We start from the raw sequence: 26791 nt of genomic DNA on the forward strand, positions 1-26791 counted from the left end.
TTTATGGTTGTTTCTTTTTGAGGGAAGAACGTTATTTTACTTAGTTCTGTGTCCTGCACCTGACTCCGTCCTTACCGCTGCAAACTGACACATGACAGTTTATTAGAAACACATTCAAATGATTAAGATATTAGATCGCATTCATTGAGAAGGTACATTTACTTTATCATTTTTTCTATTATCATTGACAATTAGGTATGATCATAACTAAGTAATAGATATATATTATTTTCAATCATAACAGTCAAACATAACTAGAATAAGTGGAGTGAATTAATACACTGACTGCTCATTGAAAGAAAAATATAAAATGTAATAAAAGCATTATTTTAAAAAGTGTCATTATATAGGTCCCCCACCATTAATGATCAATTATGTCAATTTGCCCAATTTGTCATTGCATTCACAATTATCTGTACATGAGATGACTCATCCTATTGTCAGTTGTGGACAAAATCAAGATGAATTTAAACAGATTCCTTACATTGGTAAATGCAAAAAAAGTCTATGGGTTTTAGAATAGGCTAGCTCGACTTCCTACAACCAGGACCAGACTTTCACTCCTGCTCCCTATATTCAAAGGCCAGGTGAGGATGGGAGCTGTTACATCAGTGAGTCAACAGCAGCAGAGGAGTCAGAAGGATGACCCCTGTGGGCAAAACCAGGAGAGAAGCCAAGGAGAAGCCAAGGATGCTAGAGGTGAGATAAAGATTATAGTGTTAGTTTTCTTTGGCTACAATTCACTTTAATAATGTATGTATTACCTACTGTTATGGCCACAATGTTGACGTGAGGTAACGTTAGAGTAATGTGTAAAGGGGGAGGGGTTTGAGTACCTGTTGACTTCCTTAGTCGATGTTGGGAGAGTGGTTGTGTCCTTAGTCGATGTTGGGAGAGTGGTTGTGTCCTCAGTCGATGTTGGGAGAGTGGTTGTGTCCTCAGTTGTTGTTGGGAGAGTGGTTGTGTCCTCAGTCGTTGTTGGGAGAGTGGTTGTGTCCTCAGTTGTTGTTGGGAGAGTGGTTGTGTCCTCAGTTGTTGTTGGGAGAGTGGTTGTGTCCTCAGTCGTTGTTGGAGGAGGGAGAGTGGTGGCAATGAGCCTACAACAAAGGATACAGAAACATTTCAAATAAAAGTTGACATAATAATGAATAGTTGGACAGTCTTTGATTTCTGAAACTGCAGACCAGTTTGAGTATACCCACTTAACCAGGCTCTGCTACACCACTGCATAGGGCTGATGGAAAGACAGCAGTCACAAACAGCATAATATTAAAGGCTTAGACATAATAAGCCACTTCGTCCCAATCATTAGAATATGAAAACACAACCATTTCCCAATGTTTACATCCATGTTAGTGAGCATTTCTTCGTTGCCAAGTGTGTAGCATATCAAGAAGCTGATTAAACAACATGATAATTACACAGGTGAACCTTGTGCTAGAGACAATAAAAGGCCACTCTAAAATGTGCAGTTTTGGCACACAACACAATGCCACAGATGAGTGTGCAATTGGAATGTTGACTGCAGGAATGTCTACCAGAGCTGTTGCCAGATAATTTAATGTTCATTCCTCTACTATAAGCCGCCTCCAACATAATTTTTGAGAATTTGTCAGTACGTCCAACTAGCCTCACAACTGCAGAACACGTGTAACAACACCAGCTCAGAACCTTCACATCAGGCTACTTCACCTTTGGAATCGTCTGAAACCAGCCACCCGGACAACTGATGAAACTGTGGGTTAGTAAAAGAGAAGAATTTACAAATCGTTGTCCTCACCAGGGTTTGACCTGACTGCAATTCGGCTTCGTAAACGAGTTGAGTGGGAAAATGCTCACCACTGGCACGCTGGAGAAGTGTGCTCTTCACGGATGAATCCCGCTTTTAACTGTACCGGGCAGATGGCAGACAGAGTGTATGTCGTCATGTGGGCGAGCAGTTTGCTGATGAGTGGCACTCGCTGACAGAGTGCCTCATGGTGGCGGTGGAGTTATGGGCAGGCATAATCTACAGATAACCAACACAATTGTATTTTATCAATAGCAATTTTTATTTATTTTTATTTAAACTTTATTTAACTAGGCAAGTCAGTTTCGGTTACTGGCCCAACACTCTAACCACTAGGCTACCTGCCGCCCCAATTTCAATGCACAGCGATACCGTGCATGAGAACATCAGCTGTTGCGGATGACTGTGTGATCACGTAGCCTATGTGAGTAAGACCTTTAAACAGGTCAGCATTCATAAGGCCGCAGAGCCAGGCGGATTACCAGGACATGTAATCCAAGCATGCGTTGACCAACTGGCAAGTGTCTTCACTGACATTTTCATCCTGTCTTCGACAGAGTCTGTAATTCCAACATATTTCAAGCAGACCACCATAGTGCCTGTGCCCAAGAACACCAAGGTAACCTGCATAAATGTCTACCGACCCGTAGCACTCAGGTCTGTAGCCATGAAGTGTTTTGAAAGGCTGGTCATGGCTCACATCAACACCATTATCCCAGAAACCCCAGACCCACTCCAATGTGCATACCGCCCCAACAGATCCACAGATGATGCAATCTCTATTGCACTCCACACTGCCCTTTCCCACCTGTACAAAAGGAACACCTATGTGAGAATGCTATTCATTGACTACAGCTCAGTGTTCAACACCATAGTGCCCTCAAAGCTAATCACTAAGCTAAGGACCCTGGGCCTAAACACCTCCCTCTGCAACTGGATCCTGGACTTCCTGATGACGGGCCGCCCACAGGTGGTAACGGTAGGTAACAACACATCTGCCACGCTGATCCTCAACCCAGGGGCCCCTCAATGGTGCGTGCTCAGCCCCCTACTGCACTCCCTGTTCACTCATGACTGCACGGCCAGGCACAACTCCAACACCATCATTACATTTGCAGATGCCACAATAGTGGTAGACCTGATCACTGACAACAACGAGACGGCCTATAGGGAGGAGGTCAGAGACCTGGCAGTGTGGTGCCAGGACAACAGTGTGAACGGCCCAGTACATCACTGGGGCCAAGCTTCCTGCCATCCAGGACCTCTATACCAGGCGGTGTCGGAGGAAGGCCCTAAAAATTGTCAAAGACTCCAGCCACCCTAGTCATAGACTGTTCTCTCTGCTACCACACGGCAAGCGGTACCGGAGTGCCAAGTCTAGGTCCAAGAGGCTTCTTAACAGCTTCTACCTCCAAGCCATAAGACTCCTGAGCATCTAGCCAAATGGCTACCCAGACTATTTGCATTGCCCCCTTCCCTCTCCACACCACTGCCACTCTCTGTTGTCATCTATGCGTAGTCACTTTAATGAACTCTACCTACATGTACATACTATCTCAACTAACCGGTGCCCCCACACATTGACTCTGTACCTGCACCCCCCTGTATATATTGTTATTCTTTTTTACTGCTGCTCTTTAATTGCTTGTTACTTTTCTCTTATTCTTATCTGTATTTTTTGAAACTGCACTTTTGGTTAGGGGCTCGTAAGTAAGCATTTCACTGCAAGGTCTACACCTGTTTATTCGGCGCATGTGACTAATAAAGTTTGATTTGATTTGAGAAGGAAGGGTAGGACAGTTGGTAGAGAATAGTTTGAGCATCCCTGAGATTATTAAATGCATGGTTGTAATTGTAGTGAAACATTGAATTCAGAGGTAGTGGTACTGGATTAATTCAAACTGTATATTTTACATTTCCCCCTTTTCTCTAATATGAGGACTTAGAACTGTACAGTATTCATTCACTACACATCATTAATGTTCATCAGAAGCAGTAGATGCCTGAACAATCCCACATTAAAGCTATAATCTGAAAACTACACAAATATAAATGCCAGAAGCCCAGAGCATGTAGAAGCTCATGTTCCACAATGGCGATAATATCACAGTTCTGTCCAATGGAAACAACCTGTCCATTTGGAAACGTTCTCCCTACATAGGAGGAGCACCTACCAGGGATGGACATGTTAACACATACAATATAATTCATTGTTGATTAACAAAATATCTACCAAATGTTCCACCAGTACATGTCTTACCCTGTATTTTCTCAATTAGGTAGTACATCTCAGAGTCTCTGGGCTGGAAGTCCATGCATGTTTTGAGCCTGAACTGGTCAAAGGCTTGCAGAATGATCCCTTTAGTGTTCATATCTGTGCAAATAGAAAATACAGTGACCACATTAGAAAGATCAGTAATGTGATACAAAATAAATATAATACAGCTGGGAACTGAACAAGTGACTTTTCTGCTTACAGCATAGATGCTACAGTTGTATGATATTTGATACAAGATAGTAAAAAAAAAAAATTGAATCCCATGTCTTTACTCACCAAGACTTGAGTATAAAACATAGGGAACTGGAGACTGCCAGCGTTTGTTATCCCCCAGAATGCCATTCCTCTGATATTTCTGGAACACTACGGTTTGGTTATCCCACGTTCTTCAGATGTAGACTTTATCATTTAAAACATATAAATAATGTAAACCATTGCTGTAACCACCTCCATCATGTCCCCTTCACGTAAACGTATGTCTGAAGAAAACCAATATGGGTTAATAAGTAGTATGTAATTAAAATATTAAGTGACTTTCTATAAATCTGTATTCTTTCAACACAACTGTGACAAATATGTGTTTTATTCATGCATTATGTATAATTAATACTTTGCATATGTTTTTATTTAAGGTCAACCTTACCTTTGTTGATTTGCCCAACTCATCTTCGATGTCTTGAAAAGGAAAAGGTCTATAATATTAATGGTAAGCATCATATACATAAACACCTGCTACAGTATAAGTATGTTCATTAAAAAAAATAGAACTCAGGTCCAAAGACTGTAGCCAGTACATTTCATTTTCTTTTAAATATCCAGACCTACCTGTGACCTTGGGAACAGCCTGGGGAGAATGATAGATTTTTTTTAAAGGCAATAAATGATTAAAAACATAATTCTAAAAATGTATTTTATCTTTAGATTTACGGTTTTGCATAACTTGCATATAATTTTCTCACAATACAATACATTATATTCCATTAAATTCAACATAGTTCTTTTGACATATTGAGCTACAGACATAAATTAGAGTAGGCCTTCTAAAAAATAAAATAAATATGTGGAAAGTATCCCTTACGTACCCCAGCCAAAACGTTGAGACAGTTAAGCTCACAACAAGACAGGCATGCATATATACAGTATTCTCTCTGGACATCCTTTCCAGGGTCAAGGTCACTTTCCCCATGGTCACTTTTTGGTTCCAGATATAACCCTTTTGGTTCCATGTAGAACCCTTTCTACAGAGGCTTCTACATAGAACTCAAAAGGGTTCTCCTATGGGGACAGCTGAAGAACCCTTTTGAAACCATTTTACTAAGAGCATAGTTCTAATCTGATGAAGCACCATGAAGTTAGAAGCTGTATTTGGGTCTGGACCACTGCCTAAACACCACTATGTTATTATTAAATAACCATTGCACGCTCAGGAAGAAACACACTGGATAAGAAATTGTTCAACTTAAACCATTTACTTCACTACTTGTGTCAAAACGTTTTGTAGGTTCCGCTAACAACAGACAAAGGCAGGATGCAGACGGTCAAAGTTACTGTTTCTTAAATTATTTTGTTTCTCCAAAAAATGTTGTTATAGGTTTGCGGCAACACGACACACACAAAGAAAAGGTAGGCCGCAACACACACTTACACCACATGCCAAGGTTCATAGTAACCTGCAGGTTGGCTACACAAAGGACGGTATTTGTGGTCGCCTGACCTTAGCAACCCGTCCAACCCGGGATGGTTAGGAGGGGGGGAGCAAAAACCCTTGAATGAGTAGGTGTGTCCAAACTTTTGACTGGTACTGTATATACTGGATATACACATATCAGCCCGTTTCTTATGTACAGCACCCCGTTCACGAAAATGGATTGCTCCTACAAACAGTGAGTCATGTGGCCGTGGCTTGCTACTGTATATAAAGTAGGCAGACAGGCATCGAGGCATTCAGTTACGTTAGAATGCACAAAACAGGTGGCCTAAATTTCTTTGAGTGTGGTATGATCATCGGTGACAGGCGTGCTGGATCCAGTATCTCAAAGACGACCTCCCCCCTGTGCTTTTTTCACACTGTCTAGGGTTTACCCTACATTATTCATCTCATATGCATACGTATATACTGTACTCTATATCATCGACTGCATCCTTATGTAATACATGTATCACTAGCCACTTTAACTATGCCACTTTGTTTACATACTCATCTCATATGTATATACTGTACTCGATACCATCTACTGTATCTTGCCTATGCTGCTCTGTACCATCACTCATTCATATATCCTTATGTACATATTCTTTATCCCCTTACACTGTGTATAAGACAGTAGTTTAGGAATTGTTAGTTAGATTACTTGTTGGTTATTACTGCATTGTCGGAACTAGAAGCACAAGCATTTTGCTACACTCACATTAACATCTGCTAACCATGTGTATGTGACAAATAAAATTTGATTTGATTTAGAATGGTGCGAAAACAGCTCGTTAATGAGAGGTTGAAGGAGAATGGCAAGAGTCGTGCAAGCTAACAGGCGGGCCATAAACGGACAAATAAGGGTGCAGTACAACAGTGGTGTGCAGAACGGCATCTCGGAATACAGAACTCGTTGATCCTTGTCATGGATGGACTATTGCAACAGATGACCACACTGGGTTCCACTCCTATCAGCTAAATACAAGAAGAAGCAGCTCGAGTGGGCAAGCGATCACCAACACTGGACAATTGAGGAGTGGAAAAACTTTGCCTAGAACATGACAGCAAGTTCAGTTTACTTGAGTGGCCTGGTCAGTCCCCAGACCTGGTCAGTCCCCAGACCTCAACCCAATAGAGCGTCTTTCTACAATGTAGAAAATAGTACAAATAAAGAAAAACCCTTGAATGAGTAGGTGTTCTAAAACTGTTGACCGGTACTATATACTTCTCTGATTCAGAAGGGTTGGGTTAAATGCGGAAGACACATTTCAGTTGAATAAATTCAGTTGGACAGCTGACGAGGTATCCCCCTTTCCCTTCCATTCATTTCTATAACTGGTACTGGGGACATTCAGACTATTTGTGAGAGTGTTCATGAGAGTCTCAGCTGTCCACCGAGTGGTCATATTAGTGTGCAGCCCAAACCGTTCGGACGGTACAGACAGAAGTTGGCAGAAGAGGCTGTACCGACTTCAGACATGTCAAAAACACAATAGTGAGAGTCTCGTATTTTAATAGAGGGGTCAGAATACTTCGTAGACCAAACCGTTCGGACACTACAGACGTTTTTGTGAGAAGACCTATTTTCGGGAAGTCTCATGGCTGACAAACACCACTCTAGCTCTGCCACCTTCCACCGCAGATGCAGAAGAGCAATATTGGCAGATGCGGTAGATTGCGACGCAGCCCATGCAACAACAAAAAAACATATCTCTACCTTAAACAGACGGATTTGGATGGCTAGGTGAAATAGATAATAAACAAAAGTGAAATAAACAATAAAAAATTAACAGTAAACATTACACTTACAAAAGTTCCAAAGGAATAGAGACATTACAAATGTCATGTTATGGCTATATACAGTGTTGTAATGATGTAGATCTCTCTCTCTCTCTCTCGCTCCATCTCTCTTGCAGCATCACAGTTTTGACACCAGGTGGCAGGAAAGTCTAACTTACTGCTGCTCTTAGCACTGCCACTATTATTATTCTGAAGTAAATCCCAGATAGCCCTGGGATCAGATAAATCAGAGGGAAATGCCTCACAAACAGCACCCATATAAATGGAGGGATTAAAAAAGACACCAGCTATGTGGATGTTTTTGTACAGGGCCCTTGTATTACAAACAATCTGGTCTGATCCAAGTTTGGATATTTAGGTTTGGATATTTACAATGATTCATCTACATGTGCTTGTTATCCACAGTATCTCCTCATCTCCACTTCTGATGCCAGAACCAAACCATCCCTGACTACAGCCATTCCTTCTGGAACAACCTCTTATCTGCATCAAAACGATGTCCAATCTCATTCTGTGCGTCACCACCATAGTGGGATAAGCTGCAAGACGCAGCTTGTTCAAAGAGACTCCCGTCCTGTGTCTTTCCACTGATTGACTACCTCTCCATGTCTTCTCAGTTCCCATCATATGGCTCAATAGGCCATCATTGTTAATTGTTTACTCCATGTGTAACTCTGTGTTGTCTGTTCACACTGCTATGCTTTATCTTGGCCAGGTCGCAGTTGCAAATGAGAACTTGTTCTCATCTAGCCTACCTGGTTAAATAAAGGTGAAATTTAAAAAATCATGTCTTCCTCAATAGACAGTCAATGAGATGAGGGAGATACTGTATATTACTCTAAACTACGCTCCTCTGTTGGGATGAGGAAGGCCATTTGATCAGGGTTTAACGATGCCTTTTGGCTCTGTGATGGTGTGTCCTCCTGAGTGATGGGCGTGTGTGAACAGACAGATCCCCCCCCTCGGTGCCATCTGAGAGGGTGTCATCTGAAATCAGCATTTGTTTCCCTGCCGGACCCTCGTCCTGAATCAGGAAGCTTTGACTTGTCAGAGATCATGTGATCATATATTCAAGGAAACATTGCCTCTTTGCTTAGCAAAGAAATTGGGTAGTTTAAAAAAATAGATTACAAAAAAATGAAGACAGGCACTAAGCAGGTTTGTCTAAGATGGCTTCATATGAGCAGAGTACACTGTCTGAACCTGCTATGACTCATTATAATTTTCACTGCTGTGATTTCTCTTCCACATGTCCCCCTCACACGTCTGTTTGTCCCTCCACAGTGTGTTTGTGTACTGTCCGCTTGATGTTTGAGAGAGTTGTTTCTCAGTATCGGGGGAAAGACTGAGAAGCCCACATGTCCTGTTGTCAGTGGACTCTGCCCCTCCACGCTGGATGGAGGAGGGGACGTGAACATGGAGGTGTGACACGTGTGTGTGTGCGCACCCTCAGACAGACACTCATACACAGTGGGGACCCAGCCAGAGGGAAGAGTAAGACACACCTGTCTGTAGCACATTCCAAAGTGGAACTCTGTACATTTTACCCAGCAAACTTTTTTTTTTTATAATTTTTTTTTTTAACTAGGCAAGTCAGTTAAGAACACATTCTTATTTTCAATGACAGCATAGGAACAGTGGGTTAACTGCCTTGTTCAGGGGCTGAATGACAGATTTTTACCTTGTCAGCTCAGGGATTTGATCTTGCAACCTTTCAGTTACTAGTCCAACACTCTAACCACTAGGCTACCTGTCGCCCCAAACATGCCCACACTGGCTAAAATATTGGCCCTGTGAAGGCTGCCCACACTGGCTAAAATATTGGCCCTGTAAAGGCTGCCCACACTGGCTAAAATATTGGCCCTGTGTAGGCTGCCCACACTGGCTAAAATATTGGCCCTGTGTAGGTTGCCCACACTGGCTAAAATATTGGCCCTGTGAAGGCTGCCCACACTGGCTAAAATATTGGCCCTGTAAAGGCTGCCCACACTGGCTAAAATATTGGCCCTGTGTAGGCTGCCCACACTGGCTAAAATATTGGCCCTGTGTAGGCTGCCCACACTGGCTAAAATATTGGCCCCATGTAGGCTGCTCACATTGGCTAAAATATTGGCCCTGTGAAGGCTGCCCACACTGGCTAAAATATTGGCCCCATGTAGGCTGCCCACACTGGCTAAAATATTGGCCCTGTGTAGGCTGCCCACACTGGCTAAAATATTGGCCCTGTGTAGGCTGCCCACACTGGCTAAAATATTGGCCCTGTGTAGGCTGCCCACACTGGCTAAAATATTGGCCCTGTGTAGGCTGCCCACACTGGCTAAAATATTGGCCCTGTGTAGGCTGCCCACACTGGCTAAAATATTGGCCCTGTGTAGGCTGCCCACACTGGCTAAAATATTGGCCCTGTGTAGGCTGCCCAGACTGGCTAAAATATTGGCCCCATGTAGGCTGCTCACATTGGCTAAAATATTGGCCCTGTGAAGGCTGCCCACACTGGCTAAAATATTGGCCCCATGTAGGCTGCCCACACTGGCTAAAATATTGGCCCTGTGTAGGCTGCCCACACTGGCTAAATTATTGGCCCTGTGTAGACTGCCCACACTGGCTAAAATATTGGCCCTGTGTAGGCTGCCCACACTGGCTAAAATATTGGCCCTGTGTAGGCTGCCCAGACTGGCTAAAATATTGGCCCCATGTAGGCTGCTCACATTGGCTAAAATATTGGCCCTGTGAAGGCTGCCCACACTGGCTAAAATATTGGCCCCATGTAGGCTGCCCACACTGGCTAAAATATTGGCCCTGTGTAGGCTGCCCACACTGGCTAAAATATTGGCCCCATGTAGGCAGCTCACATTGGCTAAAATATTGGCCCTGTGTAGGCTGCCCAGACTGGCTAAAATATTGGCCCTGTGTAGGCTGCCCAGACTGGCTAAAATATTGGCCCTGTGTAGGCTGCCCACACTGGCTAAAATATTGGCCCTGTGTAGGCTGCCCAGACTGGCTAAAATATTGGCCCCATGTAGGCTGCTCACATTGGCTAAAATATTGGCCCTGTGTAGGCTGCCCACACTGGCTAAAATATTGGCCCCATGTAGGCTGCCCACACTGGCTAAAATATTGGCCCCATGTAGGCAGCTCACATTGGCTAAAATATTGGCCCTGCGTAGGCTGCCCAGACTGGCTAAAATATTGGCCCTGTGTAGGCTGCCCAGACTGGCTAAAATATTGGCCCCATGTAGGCTGCTCACACTGGCTAAAATATTGGCCCCATGTAGGCTGCCCACATTGGCTGATGTGCCTTCGCTCATCGTCTCCACGTTGGCGTCCAAGGCATTCGTCACCATTCTGATGCGGGCAGCCCTCACTTGGCCTGAAGTAAATCATATTCTCCCAGCAAACATGACCACATGGCATGAAGTGCCTTTAGCATTTAATAGGAATCTATTTACTTATTTAATTATAATTTAATTCATTGCATGAATTGCATATTTTATAAGCCTATTTAGGGCTTGGTGACGGCTATTTAGGAAACATGATGCATTGTTGTTACTATCATACATCATGTTCTACAAGAGAAACTGTTACATTTCTCATGTCACATGCACATATTTAAGTGTTTTAAAAAAATACTTCAAATAAAAGATCTAAAATAAATCGGCATCACACAACAGAACACTTAGACTGGAACTACATGTGCAGTAACGGTTGCACAAAAACATGTGAATGAGCCCCCTCCTTTATCTGGGCTTGGTGAGGGCTAGCCTGTGCTGGGCTTGGTGAGGGCTGGCCTGTGCTGGGCTTGCTGTGAGCTAGCCTGTGCTGGGCTTGCTGTGAGCTAGCCTGTGCTGGGCTTGGTGAGGGCTAGCCTGTGCTGAGCTTGCTGTGAGCTAGCCTGTGCTGGGCTTGGTGAGGGCTAGCCTGTGCTGGGCTTGCTGTGAGCTAGCCTGTGCTGGGCTTGGTGAGGGCTAGCCTGTGCTGGGCTTGGTGACGGCTAGCCTGTGCTGGCCTTGGTGAGGGCTAGCCATTGCTGGGCTTGCTGTGAGCTAGCCTGTGCTGGGCTTGGTGAGGGCTAGCCTGTGCTTGGCTTGGTGACGGCTAGCCTGTGCTGGGCTTGGTGAGGGCTAGCCTGTGCTGAGCTTGGTGAGAGCTAGCCTGTGCTGGGCTTGCTGTGAGCTAGCCTGTGCTGGGCTTGGTGAGGGCTACGTATGTACATACCCCAACCAGAAGCCATGGATTACAGGCAACATTCACACTGAGCTAAAGGGTAGAGCTGTCGCTTTCAAGGTGTGGGACTCTAGCCCGGAAGTTTACAAGAAATCCTGCTATGCCGTGCAACAAATCATCAAACAGGAAAAGCTTCAATACAGGGCTAAGATTGAATCATACTACACCAGCTCCGACACTTGTCTTATGTGGCAGGGCTTGAAAACTATTACAGACTACAAAGGGAAGCACAGCCGCGAGTTGCCCAGTGGCACGAGCCTACCAGACAAGCTAAATCACTTCTATGCTCGCTTCGAGGCAATCAACACTGAGGCATGCATGAGAGCATCAGCTGTTACGGACGACTATGTGATCACGCTCTCCGTAGCCGACGTGAGTAAGACCTTTAAACAGGTCAACATACACAAGGCTGCAGGGCCAGACAGATTACCAGGACGTGTGCTCCAGGCATGTGCTGACCAACTGGCAGGTGTCTTCACTGACATTTTCAACATGTCCCTGATTGAGTCTGTAATACCAACATGTTTCATGCAGACCACCATAGTCCCTGTGCCAAGAACACAAAGGCAACCTGCCTAAATGACTGCACACCCGTAGCCACTCACGTCCGTTGCCATTAAGTGCTTTGAAAGGTTGATAATGGCTCACATCAACACCATTATCCCAGAAACCCTATACCCACTCCAATTTGCATACCGCCCAAACAAATCCCAAACAGATCCACAGATTATGTAATCTCTATTGCACTCCACACTGCCCTTTCCCACATGGACAAAAGGAACACGTATTTGAGAATGCTATTCATTGACTACAGCTCAGCATTCAACACCATAGTACCCTCAAAGCTCATCACTAAGCTAAGGATCCTGGGACTAAACACCTCCCTCTGCAGCTGGATCCTGGACTTCCTGACAGGCCGCCCCCAGGTGGTGAGGGTAGGTAGCAATACATCTGCCACGCTGATCCTCAACACAGGAGCTCCCCAGGGGTGCGTGCTCAGTCCCCTCCTGTACTTCCTGTTCACCCATGACTGCATGGCAAGGCACTACTCCAACACCATCATTAAGTTTGCAGACGACACAACAGTGGTAGGCCTGATCACCGACAATGATGAGACAGCCTATAGGGAGAAGGTCAGAGACATGGCCAGGTGGTGCCAGAATAACAACCTATCCCTCAACATAACCAAGACTAAGGAGATGATTGTGGACTACAGGAAAAGGAGGACCGAGCATGTCCCCATTCTCATCGACAAGGCTGTAGTGGAGCATGTTGAGAGCTTCAAGTTCCTTGGTGTCCATATCAACAACAAACTAGAATGGTCCAAACACACCAAGACAGTCGTGAAGAGGGCACGGAAAAGCCTATTCCCCCTCAGGAAACTAAAAGGATTTGACATGGGTCCTGAGATCCTCAAAAGGTTTTACAGCTGCTACATCGAGAGCATTCTCTAACTGGTTGCATCACTGCCTGGTACGGCATTGCTCGGCCTCTGACCGCAAGGCACTACAGAGGGTAGTGCGTACGGCCCAGTACATCACTGGGGCTAAGCTGCCTGCCATCCAGGACCTCTACACCAGGCGATGTCAAAGGAAGGCCCTAAAAATTGTCAAATACCCCAGCCACCCCAGTCATAGACTGTTCTCTCTACTTCTGAGAAGCCTTTTCGTCCTAGACTTGGTACTCCGGTACGGAGTACCAAGTCTAGGACGAAAAGGCTTCTCAGAAGTTTTTAACCCCAAGCCATAAGACTCTTGAACAGGTAATCAAATGGCTCCCCGGACTCGCTACTTTTATAGCCTCGCTGCTGTATATAGCCTGTTTTTGTACTGTTGTTTTATTTCTTTACCTACCTATTGTTCACCTAATACCTTTTTTGCACTATTGGTTAGAGCCTGTAAGTAAGCATTTCACTGTAAGGTCTACACCTGTTGTATTCGGCACACGTGACAAATAAACTTTGATTTGATTTCACACACTCAACACAAGTATTTGTGTTGCTAAAAGAGAGAGAACGACACACACAGAGAGAGACAGAGAGAGAGAGAGAGATAGAGAGAGACACAAACACACACACACACACAGAGACATAGAGCGAAAGAGACAGAGAGAGAGTCGAGAGAGAGACACACAGAGACATACAGAGAGAGAAACACACAGAGAGAGACACTCAGAGACACACATAGAGAACACACAGAGAGAGAGAGAGAGAGACACACACAGAGACATACAGAGAGAGAGAGACACACATAGAGACACACAGAGAGAGAGACACTCAGAGACTGGGAAGAGACAGGGACAGACATAGTTGTGACTTTTCCTGTGTCCTTAAGTGACATATTGCATGTGTAATTGGAGTATAATGAAGTATAACTTAAAGGGAATATAATATAATTGACTATTAGCATTTAAATGAATGAGGGAACAATCTTGCATATGTTCATAACTGCAATAGCTTTATTTTTCTTAAAAAATTAATGAAATTATAAAAAGTTGACATTATTCAACATTTAACAAGGTAAAAACAAACACATAAATATTTGAGTGTGAATGTTTGGTTTATATTTTTCACCCTGCACTAAATAATAATAAATATGATGTTCTGGGCATATGCCCAGTTTAATTTCCATGTTTTACAGTGCAGTTCAGGGTATGACAGAATCACTCAAAACGTTTCAGAGGATCAAGGAGTGGTGTTGGTTTGGGCCATTTAGTTGGTGTTGGTGAAGGCCTTGTAGAGGGCTGTAAGCTGGGCCTTCAGGTCCTGGGCGTAGGGGTCCAGCTTGTCCTTCAGGTCCTCAGCATAGGGTACCAGGCTCTGCTGCACCATCTGAGCTCTGGTGGTCAGCTGGCTCTGGAGGTTCTCGGCCAGGGGGGCCACACTCTTCTGGAAGTCCTGCAGGCGCAGGTCCACTTTCTGTTTCAGCTCATCTGTGTAGGGACCCAGCTGGGACTGCATCTCCTTCACACTCTGCTCCAGACTCCCCTTCAGCTCCTCACTCTTCTGGAGCAGGGTGGCCCTCAGGGCCTCAGAGTCCAGGGACTCTGCATAGGGGGCCAGATCCTGTTTCAGCTGCTCCACTCTCTGCTGGACTTGTGTCTTGATCTCCTCTGCGTAGGGCTCCAGTTTCCCCTTGACGCTGCCCAGGTCCTGCTCCAGACGCTCTCTCAGCACCTCAGCCTCCTGGGTAATCTTGGTCATCAGGTCCTTGGCTGCAGGAGGAAGCTGCTTCTGCAGGGAGACTGCATATTGGCTGGCCACATCAGCGCTCTCTGTGATACGGTCACTGCAGGAGAGGAGAGGGGTCTGGTCAAGTCAGGATTCTGCAATGCAGTGCCTTAGACCGCTACACCACTCGGGTGACTAGTACTCTGAGAGGGCTTCCACTACAGACATTACAAACATGTTATGACAACTAGATCACAGGTCAAATGACTTACTTGACATCCTGTCCCAGCTGAGACTTCCTGATCATCTGGACGGTGTCGTCGGCAGTTTTTGTTGCCTTGGCGACGTAGTCCCAGAAGGCATCTGTCAGCTGCTCCAACTGTGGCTTGGGCTCATCAGCATAGAACAGGTTAGCATGGCAACCTGTTGGAGCATGGAAGTAGAGTTAGTTCCTGTGAAACTGGTCGTTTAACCTTACCTACTTTATGACCTTACACTGTTCAAGGAGCTTGAATTCGACTAACTTTAAAATAATAAACATTCTAATAATCTTGTTGCATTCAAAGGTTTCAATTTTTTTTTTTTACAGAGTAGTTATGGTTGTGGTAACATTAGATGTTACTTACCAGAGAGTATAGCAATTGCAAGCACCACAGACACCTTCATATTTGCGTTTCTCACTGAAACAGAAACATCATTAATCAATTACACTTCAATTACATTTGAATCTTAGAACCCTAAAATCACATTTTCCCAACACCTTGTTTTGAATCTCAGCATTGGCCTCACCTGTTTTTTTACTAGTGTATCTCTGTGTATTCAGTCTGTTTGTGTGTCTATCAGGCCAGTGCCATGCTGTATATATAGTCGAAACCAGAGCTGTAGCTGAAAGCCCAAAGTCCAGGAGTCACTGCCATGTCACCTCTCTTCCTGCTTCTACTACAACTCCTTGCTGGCTGTCATCACATGACTGTTCGCTTACTATATCGACATGCACATACACACACACACATGCACACGCACACACAAATCACAATGACAATACATTATTTTGTTATGTTCATATTCATTCTCTGAGCCTGACAGACTGAACATAGACAGACCAGACTTGATTAACCTGGCTTTGATTGATCTTCAATATGTTTATTTTGGGAATCTCCCCCACCACACCATGGTCCTTTTTATTGGTTATATTCTAATGAGACAACTGTGCATGGACCTTGACCCTTCTACTGAAAGCCTCATTCTAGAGAAAACATACAGTCAGGGATGCAACCCCACATTCTGAAATTGCATTTTTCTCGCCCGCAGTTTTATCATTGGAATGTGATACATAACGAGGCAACTGTGTGCTTTAGGACCATGCGGACGTCTCCGAGCAGTTGGGTAGTCTGTTTGGAGTGTTTATCCAACTGGATAAAAAATATATAAATAATTTTCCAAAATATGGCCCCCCCCACATCTAAAACCAAAGATGCGCCCCTGCTTATGGTAATACTAATGGGTAAAGGTATTTCACCGTTGACGGCCGGCAACCTTAAACATGTCCACACCAAAGACACTTTCTAATCAGGTCAATCAATGAGACCACAACCACATATAATACTAACTAGATTCTACAGATGCTGGCGTTAGTACATTTGACTTTTCAATTGAGTGCTTTTCGACAAGGATATGATTTCATTCTATGGGTGTACCACAGGGTTCAATTTTCGGGCCGACTATTTTCTCTGTATATATCATAATCTTCTGCTCAATTATCACTCCAGTGTTAATCTGCTAAATTGTAATTACTTTGCTACTATGGCCTATTTATTGCCTTACCTCCTCACGCCATTTGCACACACTGTATATAAACTTTATTTTTTTCTATTGTGTTATTGACTGTACGCTTGTTTATTCCATGTATAACTCTGTGTTGTTGTTTGTGTTGCACTGCTTTGCTTTATCTTGGACAGGTCGCAGTTGTAAATGAGAACTTGTTCTCAACTAGCTTACCTGGTTAAATAAAGGTGAAATAAAAAATAAAAAATGTAAATAAAAAAATGATAGACATCCTGGCGTTTGTTCAGCCATCAACGGTAGCATCCCAACAGTTGTGTCACCTCAACTGCCAATGCAAACCTATAGCGCAGTGTCAACCTTCACACATTTTAGTCATCACTGGGGTCAGAGGTTATTTGAGGTGTTGAACGTTTACATAGGGAATAGTAGATTCCAGGCAACTGCCTCTCCTTATTCTACTCTCTATAGAGTGGAACTGTGATTGTTTGTAATAAGGCACAGTGGGCAGATATGAGGTTTAGAACTCAACTCCTGACTTCACAGCTCCAGATTACCAGGATGTGACATCATGAATAACTCAAGTGATGTAGAATGAGTGCTTGGAACATTCTCAATCTGGCCATTCTCTGGGTAGATTGATCCACCTTTTTGACATGGTAATGTTGTTCCCAGACACTTCTTTGCGCAATAACCCAGGGGCGAGGTTATGACAAGGTCAATTACCAGCATAGCACAGTAACCCACTATCCATTTAAACAAAATAACTACAGTATGACAAAGGGGAGCTTTACTTTGAAAAACGGAAGTCTACTGTAACATTTAATTGATTCCAAATAAGTTCCTAGACACCATACGTTATCTACTAGCTATTGTGAGATCACATCTAATGAATGGACTGGGCCCATGTGGCCCCTAACATTAGACCCTATCACAGTGTGTATGGGCCGGGGTCAAATGAACTTTGGTCAGACAACTGACACATGGAAGTGCTTGAACACATGACCTCACAGTGAAACTGAAAACTATATCATAGAATATATTCTGGGAGTCAATGCCAGCTGGCTGGACATCAAACTTAAACGGACTATATATCAATACCGTATCTGATCAGACTGTGATATCTCATGAAGTTTGGAAGGAAGGTGTTGTCTGGACAAAGTGCTATTTATGTCTGAGAAATGGCTGTGATTGGCTCAGAGAATGGCTGACTCGATCTGAGACTTTCTGTGTCATCAAGGAAACATCCATGAAACTGACCTGGTGTGAACCAGATACTCACTATCAGCATTGTAGAGTTGTAGCATCATATATAATGACCAAGATACATTATGGTTGAGAGAAAGGAACAGGCTAGTGTATGTAAAAGTGCATAAGGCTCAATACAACACAATACATCTACCCTCAGATGATATTAACAGTAACAGACCTGTATAGCTGCAAGGCAACAAGTGTCCTGCTGCACATGTATCACTACTGCATATCACTGAAAAACTATTGACAAGGGGATTGAATGGAGATGTGTTTATCAGCATGCAGTCCCAGGAGATTGGTCTTCACTGAGTATCTCTGACCACTATTTTATGTCCCAAACTCTGTTTGTGACACTTTACCCAGAGGTGATGATAACGCAGTGCTCTCCTGTGCATTCTGGGTCCAGGGGTTCATTGAGACAGGTCCAGGGTGAGTTGTCAGGACAGAACTGGGCTGGGTCAGGTAGACAGGTGCTGAGTGGTGCACTGCAGTCTGAGGGTTTATGATTTGGAGCACTGCTGACAGCGAGGCACTGGCTCCTGGACTTTGTGTTCCTTACTGTCCTGCTCACTATATATACAGGCCAGGACACGGCTGAAACTAGTCACTGCAGACTGGACTCAGAGATACACCAACACACTCATTCACAAAGACGGTAAGCTGGATTCTACAAATCCATGGGATTATTTGATAGCATTCAATTATGTTTTTTTTCTGGTGGATTACAATGCTTTAAGTGATTGTTGCTTTATTTCACAGAATCTGATTGAGAGTCATGAAGGTCCTTGTGGTGCTCGCTCTGTCTGTATTCACTGGTGAGTGGGATACAAGAATATTTCAGATTATAAGTGAAATTTATAGAGCTGAAGTATAGCAACATAATACATTCCATCAATCTATCGAATTAATTTTGAGTCAATAGTCAATAATAACAACCATAGCAGAGGGAGTATAATTTTCAAGTTACCTTAATGCCCCCAACAGGCTGCCACGCCTAACCAGTTGTTTCACAACAACTAACTCTTCTGCTACGCCCCAACAGGCTGCCACGCTAACCTGTTCTACGCTGATGAGCCCAAGCCACAGCTGGAACAGCTGACAGATGCCTTCTGGGACTATGTTGCCAAGGCAACGCAAACGGCAGATGACACCGTCCAGATGATCAGGAAGTCTCAGCTGGGACAGGATGTCAAGTAAGTTATGCGATCTGTGATGTAGTTGTTATAATGTGTGGAATGTCTATAGTCGAATCGCTCAGATTACTAGAATGGGGACCTGAACTGACCCCCTCTCCTCTCATCTCCTGCAGTGACCGCATCACAGAGAGTGCTGATGTGGCCAGCCAATACGCCATCTCCCTGCAGGAGCAGCTTCCTCCTGTAGCCAAGGACCTGATGACCAAGATTACCCAAGAGGCTGAGGTGCTGAGAGAGCGTCTGGAGCAAGACCTGGGCAGCGTCAAGGGGAAACTGGAGCCCTATGCAGAGGAGATCAAGACACAAGTTCAGCAGAGAGTGGAGCAGCTGAAACAGGATCTGGCCCCCTATGCAGAGTCCCTGGACTCTGAGGCCCTGAGGGCCACCCTGCTCCAGAAGAGTGAGGAGCTGAAGGGGAGTCTGGAGCAGAGTGTGAAGGAGATGCAGTCCCAGCTGGGTCCCTACACAGATGAGCTGAAGCAGAAAGTGGACCTGCGCCTGCAGGACTTCCAGAAGAGAGTGGCCCCCCTGGCCGAGAACCTCCAGAGCCAGCTGACCACCAGAGCTCAGATGGTGCAGCAGAGCCTGGTACCCTATGCTGAGGACCTGAAGGACAAGCTGGACCCCTACGCCCAGGACCTGAAGGCCCAGCTTACAGCCCTCTACCAGGCCTTCACTAACACCAACTAAATCACAAACACTTTCCTCCATCTGACTACTCTTGTCCTTTTGAAGACTGTATTATCCCGTCAAAGTCTTAGAACATGCCACCGTTGTCAATAGAATGAGGGAGAGTTTACAAAGATGAACTTGGTAATGCAGATGAGGTCCATTCTATATTTTGTATGAACTGAATTGGCTCTGATGAGTCAATGACATCTTTGTATTTTGTTTGTTTGTTATCTGAAGGTTGGTCAGTGACTGTGCCATATTGGTGTTGTATTCTTAATTTATGGAAATAAAAAGCAAAACTAAGCATAACTTAAATGTATTGTGTCTGATGTATTGTGTTGTGATGCTAATTTAAATACTTTAAGCTGCTTCCCCAAATTATAATGTGGTGACAAGAGTATGAGGTGGAAAGTCATATTGGGACATACAAATAGTACACATTGTCCAATAAGACTGGTTGCATGTAGGACTACTATATGCCGCTGATCCAGTCATCTCTCCTTAAAATATGCATATGCCCCCGCTAGTTAAAAAGAGGTACAAGTATAGCTTAATATACTATCAGAAAAAAAGTGTGTATCACAGCATAAACAAATCTTGAAGATGTTTAAAGATTACTGTGGAAGGACCACCAGGATAGTAGCCCAACAAGGCATGGGAGACATGGTAACCAGAGGCAATTAAGCACAGCTGACGGTACTAATGACATATTCTCCTTCCCCTATAAGAGAGAGTATGGAACCAGCAGAGAGGGGAGGAAACTATCTCTGGAAGATGGCCACCGAGAAAGAGGAGCTATCCAGGAAGAACCACTAAGACGGTGACAAGCCCGTGACTTTTGTTGTAGTTTAAAGATAATCATATTGTGTTCCTGTTTCATCTGGAGAAGAAGATGTATGTTTTTCCTTGGGAGATTTTCATTGATTATGTTGGAGTGTTTGTGTTGACCAAATGCCCTCAATAGAGAACTGTGTTCAATCAAGAAAACCTACTCCTGACTCGTTTATTCCACCTTCCCGCTTTAGAGTGACGCCCAATTACTTGGTCCGCTCACATTAAATTTTCCTTTTAGTCATTTAGCAGACGCTCTTATCCAGAGCGATTTACAATCAGTGCATTCATCTTAAGATAGCTACGTAGGTGGGACAACCACATATCTCTGTCATAGTAAGTACATATCTTCTCATTAAAGTAGCTAAATATCTTACTCAAAGGGAGAGTAAAAGCTATTAGGATTATAGCCTGCAGTGTTTGTCTTCAAAGTGGGAGCCATAATTACAATCTCTGTGTTGTGAAAATTGTGTTTGCTCTATAACTCATTAGTTCATATGCCTTGACACTGTGATATACAATATAGGCCCAAGGCTGAGACAATAGAACACACAATGGCAGAATAAATTCAACCACACCTTTGTTTCATCACAAAACCGGAGAGCAACATATGTCAGGTGTAGTCCACAAAGCACGTTACCTTAAACAAACAGTTGCATGACCTACAGCATGGTCAATGAGAGGAATAGAGCCTCCACTATTCCAGCACCATTTCAACTTCATCATCAAATCACCTATGCTTAATCTAATATAGTTACAACTAAAAGATTCTCGGAACAATTTAGTGTGTTTGTGTGGAAGGTGTGGAAAAAGTAGAAAAAACATGTTGACACCCGACATGAAGAGAAACGCCAATGTCATCCTCCTCTCTTTCATGTTGATGAAACGGTCTATGACTGTCATACAGTACACGCTTTTAGTTTTTTGTTGTCCTAGGCTACTGGGCTAAAATGCTTGCTCGCTAGCCTAGCTTCCTTTTATGGGCAACGATTAGCCAGTTAGTTAACATTAGCCTACTACATCTCTTGAGTGGTGCAGCTGTCATCTCCTGAGTGACGCAGTGGTCTAAGGCACTGCATCTCAATGTGAGATGTCACGACAGTCCCTGGTTCGATTCCAGGCTGTATCACATCCGGCTGTGACTGGGAGTCCAATAGGGCGGTGCACAATTGGCCCAGTGTCATCCGGGTTTGGCTGGGGTAAGTTTGTTGTAAATAAGTTGTAAATAAGAATTTGTTCTTAACTGACATGACTAGTTAAAATAAGGTTAAAAAAAGTTTTTTTAATTAAAACATCTACTGTAGCTCCATATTGAACGTCCCCCCTCTGGGGCCAGGGGCACAATGTATAAATTAACATTTGGATCCAAATCCATATCTCCATACATGGCTAATTTTGGATAAGGCCACCGCAGGACAACAACACAATAAGATGCAACAATTCAAGTTTTTTGTTTATTTTGATGTGATGTGGTTGGTGTGAATCCAAATCCAAGCTGGCTTCAATAAACACTTTTTTTTGGTGCACCAGGACCATTCACAGTTGAGTTCACTCAGTTTAGCTCAAAATATATAAATGATTGTATATGTTTTATTGGTACATTTTGGGGGGAAGCCTGGCTTCCCATGGCATCCATGAAGACACACCACTGGCTTGCTTTTTCCTTCAACATAGTTTTAGAATGAATGCCATCTAGTGGCAGTTCATTGTCAATTCAGGGAATTATAAAGCCCTGTGCAATGATGGTGATTCACTGACCTCTTCACAGAAATCAGAAAATAACCATATATACAATGACCTGACAAACAGTAATGTACAGCTCTCTCTACCCCTGCCCCACCTCTCCCTCTCTCTCTCTGAATTACTTGTAAAAACAACACAGTCCTGTAACACTATCTGAAATCCTATCACACCCCACAATCCCAAACCCCCTCCAGAGGTGGGTATGGAGCATGTTCAGAGCTGTCTCTGCATGTCTGATGATGTACCTGTATCACCCATCCTCCTCCTCTCACCCTCCGGCTCTGCCAGGGCTCTCCCATGCTGCCTCACCCAGAGGTAAACAAAATTCCTTGGCTCTGCCCCAAATTGCCACTGACACCAGCAACCGTTAACCCTGCTGGGTTAGCCATGAACTTCCTTTGTTCAACATCATTACATTATCAACCTAATATAAATTACCAGTAAAATACTTTCTACTGGCCAAACCCGAACACTGTTAGACAAGCATATTATTTGTTTACTGTTACCTGCATTGGGTAGCAGAACGTATGTCCATAAAACAACTCTGTGAGAACAGGGAACATGACAACTCAACATAAACCAAAAGTGGATGTTGATTTAGATCTTTGCCTGGTAGTAAGACTGTAAAACAAATCTCTGAGATCTGCCTTATGCCACAGGGGTTCTGTAATGATAGACTAAATAAATGGCCCACATCTAAGCCTATATTGAACTAGCAAAAGGTCAATAGATAAGAACAAGAGACAATAGACAAGTACGGAAATGGGCCTTACAGTGTTCCTTATGTTCCTTGGAACAGCATTTTTACATAGAGAACAGTGTTTGATTTATGGTCCTTGTTGTTTGCTAGTGAACGGACACTGTATTTCTATGTAAAAAGGGCATTGGAGGTGAGGTCAACCTATTGTTCGGTGCAAGTTGCCACCAGTCAGCTACGTAAGCAAAATCAGTGAGTCAGAAGCAGATGACTGACCACACACACACAGATAATGGAATCAAACCTAGTTTCCAAAATGGGCCCAGCTGAGCGCCCTTTGACCCAGGCACAGCCAGTTGTGGTGACATCACAGACTCATGTGAAGTTAGAGGTGAGAGGTCTCACTCTGACCAGAGGTGACCAACTAACCACAGACCACAGTCCTCCAGCTCCCGTCACACCACTCCTGACTCCAAGATGAGCTGGCTGGGGTTATGAGAGTTCACTGCTAACCGACAACCTCTCACACACTGCCCTGGTAGACGCATATTACCACATCACCCATCCTTACAATGAGAGGGAACAAAGAGGTATATATTTTTAGGACAAGAGGAAGTGTCTTCTGTTACAGAACTCTGTAGAAGTCTGTTGGTCTGTCTGTCTACAGCTAGTTATGCCGTACCATCATTCTTCTTATTCTCTCTTTCACTTCCCTCTCGTTCTCTCTCCCTGTTTCAATGACGCCAATGTTCATGCCTTAAAAACCATTACAAAAGCTCTACTGCACTACTCTTCATAACAGCTGTGCTGCTATCCCTGTCCCTCGTGGTCCCGGTTTTATTAGGACATATCTGTCTGTCCCAGCAGGGAGAGCAGCAGTGGGTATTGAGTTCAGCTCAGGCTGAGACATTTAAATACAAAGAGTGACCCAAATCACAATCAAATCAAATTGTATTTGTCGCATGCTTCATAAACAACAGGTGTTGTCTAACAGTGAAATTCTTATGGGCCTTTCCCAACAATGCAGAGAGAAAAAAAAATTGAAAACATTATAGAAAAATAATAACACAAGGAATAAATACACAATGAGTAACGATGTGCAAAGGTAGCAGGTAATTAAGGTAGATCTGTACATATAGGTAGGGATTAAGTTAGTCAACAGGACATATAATAAACAGTAGCAGCAGCGTATGTGATGTGTCAAAAGAGTTCAATGCAGATATTATTTGGTTAACTATTGAACTATTTAGCAGAGAGAACAGTCTATGATTTGGGTAGCTGGAGTCTTTGACAATTTCTAGGGTCTTTCTCTGACACCGCCTGGTTTAGAGGTCCTGGATGGCAGGGAGATTGGCCCCAAAGATATACTGGGGCGTCCGCACTACCCTCTGTATCTCCTTGGGGTCAGATGACAAGCAGTTGCCATATCAAGCGGTGATGCAGCCAGTCAAGATGCTCTCAATGGTGCAGCTGTAGAACTTTTTGAGGATCTGAGGGCCCATGCCAAATCTTTTCAGCCTTGTGAAGGGGGAAAGGCTTTCTTTACAACTGTCTTGGTGTGTGTGGACCATGATAATTACTTAGTGATGTGGACACCGAGGAACTAGAAGCTCTCAACCCGCTCCACTACGGCTCCGTCGATGTGGATGGGGGCTTGCTCGGCCCTCCATTTCCTGTAGTCCACGCTCAGCTACTTTGTCTTTCTGGCATTGAGGAAGAGGTTGTTGTCCTGGCACCACACTGCAAGGTCACTGACCTCCTCCCTACAGGCTGTCTTATTGTCGTCGGTGATCAGGTCAACCACTGCTGTGTCGTCAGCAAACTTAATGATGGTGTTGGAGTATTGCATGGCAATGTAGTCATGGGTGAACAGGGAGAACAGGAGGGGACTAAGCCCGCACCCCTAAGGGGCCCCTGTGTTGAGGGTCAGCATGGCAGATGTGATGTTGCCTACACTCACCACATGGCGGCGGCCCATCAGGAAGTCCAGGATCCAGATCCAGTTGCAATAGAGATTGTGTCATCTGTGGATCTGTTGGGGCGGTATGCGAATTGGACTGGGTTCAGGGTGTCTGGGATTATGGTGTTGATGTGAGACATGACCAGCCTTTCAAAGCATTTCATGGCTACAGAAGTGAGTGCTACTGGGCAATAGACAGTTGACAGGTTACCTTGGCATTCTTGTGCACAGGGACTATGGTAGTCTGCTTGAAACATGTAGGTATTAGATAATGGGTCAGAGAGAGGTTAAAAATGTCAGTGACGATACATGCCAGCTGTTCAGCGCATACTCCTAGTACATGTCCTGATAATTCGTCTGAACCCGCGGCCTTGTAAATGTTAACCTGTTTACAGTTTCTCAGTCGCTTTGGTGCATTTCTTAGATCAAAAGTGCAATTCTTGATACTACTTGTACAAATTCCAAATCATCTAGTCACTTGTGCACATCATTAAAGCAATTTCTTATTCCTTTGAACAAATTGCATTTGATAATGTACAAGTGTCAGCTTTTTTCCACATGATCAATTGCTCATGTCATGTTGATCAAAATATAATAGATGGTTCTCTGTTGAATAGTCTTACCCCTCAAAACATTTAGGCATTAGTTCCTTGCATAAGCCATTACATGCAAAATTGTTGAACTATTTGTCATAAACTGTCAAGCATAGTTTTACACATTTCTATTAGACCTTTTGTACAAAAACGTGAATTGATGAATCGTGCAGGTGAAATTGACCGTCACTCATGAAGGAATGTAAAGTGTGAGCTCAACCAACAATCAACCAGTTGTCTAAATTGCTCAAAGGTGCATCTCATGAAGAATCAATTGGCAAGCATATATAGACAGACCACAACACAGAGTTGCAATTTTCCAATAATGGATGGATCAGGAAACGAACAGGGTCAACAGCCAAGAGGAGGAAGAAGACGAGCAAGGATGTGTGGTGGAAGGCAAAACAGAGGAAGAGGCAGAAGAGGACATAGGCACATATCTGATGACATAAGGGCCACTATTGTAGACCATGTTGTCAATCATGGCCTTACAATGGCTGAGGCGGGTCGAAGGGTGCAGCCGAATATTGGGAGATCAACCGTGTCCTCAATAGTTCAAATGTTTCAAAGAGAGAACAGGTATGTCAAACAATGTACAGTGCACTGTTACTGTATATAAGCAGTATACTGTATACTTCCTTCATATTACAGTATTCAACTTGTATTTCACAGCATACAGAAATATACTCTATACAGATAAATACTGCACCTTACATGCACCCACCTGTATGTTTTACAGTAAAATGTGTGTTCGCATAGTTTTTGTCTATGTGAAAGTGTGCGATGCATCACTGCATTTTTCCCCACATAGGACTGCAAGAGTACCTCAAACCGGTGGCAGAGGACGCCTTTTCACACCTCAACAGGAGGAGGCTATTTGCACCATGGTCCTAGCAAACAATGCCATGAGACTCAGGGAAATACAAAGCACCATTATAGAAGACAACGATGTCTTTGAAAACATCCATACGGTTAGCATCTCAACCATCGACAGGGTGCTGCATAGAAACCAGATGAGTATGAAACAGCTGTACCGTGTACCATTCCAAAGGAATGAGGACAGAGTTAAGGAGCTACGGTACCACTATGTACAGGTAAAACATATATCTATGT

The 26791-nt window shown here is 43.9% G+C and overlaps 2 protein-coding genes and 1 long non-coding RNA gene across 3 annotated transcripts; 2 read left to right on the forward strand and 1 right to left on the reverse strand.

Moving 5' to 3' along the window:
• The first annotated feature begins 329 nt into the window (after positions 1–329).
• Positions 330–8204, forward strand: LOC135523066 (uncharacterized). Its single transcript, XR_010452761.1, has 4 exons — positions 330–699; positions 4700–4773; positions 5659–5690; positions 7963–8204. It is a non-coding gene; the product is annotated as an uncharacterized LOC135523066 (long non-coding RNA).
• Positions 8205–14216: 6012 nt separating this feature from the next.
• LOC135521982 (apolipoprotein A-IV-like) lies at positions 14217–15865 on the reverse strand. Its single transcript, XM_064947833.1, has 4 exons — positions 15740–15865; positions 15577–15630; positions 15223–15373; positions 14217–15068 (listed from the first exon to the last, which is right to left on the reverse strand). The coding sequence occupies exons 2-4, from the start codon at positions 15614–15616 to the stop codon at positions 14492–14494; spliced, it is 768 nt and encodes a 255-aa protein (XP_064803905.1). The 5' UTR covers positions 15617–15630; positions 15740–15865; the 3' UTR covers positions 14217–14491.
• Positions 15866–18535: 2670 nt separating this feature from the next.
• On the forward strand, positions 18536–20163 carry LOC135521983 (apolipoprotein A-I-like). Its single transcript, XM_064947835.1, has 4 exons — positions 18536–18641; positions 18746–18801; positions 19029–19179; positions 19296–20163. The coding sequence occupies exons 2-4, from the start codon at positions 18762–18764 to the stop codon at positions 19870–19872; spliced, it is 768 nt and encodes a 255-aa protein (XP_064803907.1). The 5' UTR covers positions 18536–18641; positions 18746–18761; the 3' UTR covers positions 19873–20163.
• Positions 20164–26791: the final 6628 nt, after the last annotated feature.

The sequence above is a fragment of the Oncorhynchus masou genome, chromosome 30, assembly GCF_036934945.1.
Source record: "Oncorhynchus masou masou isolate Uvic2021 chromosome 30, UVic_Omas_1.1, whole genome shotgun sequence".
Taxonomy (NCBI): domain Eukaryota; kingdom Metazoa; phylum Chordata; class Actinopteri; order Salmoniformes; family Salmonidae; genus Oncorhynchus; species Oncorhynchus masou.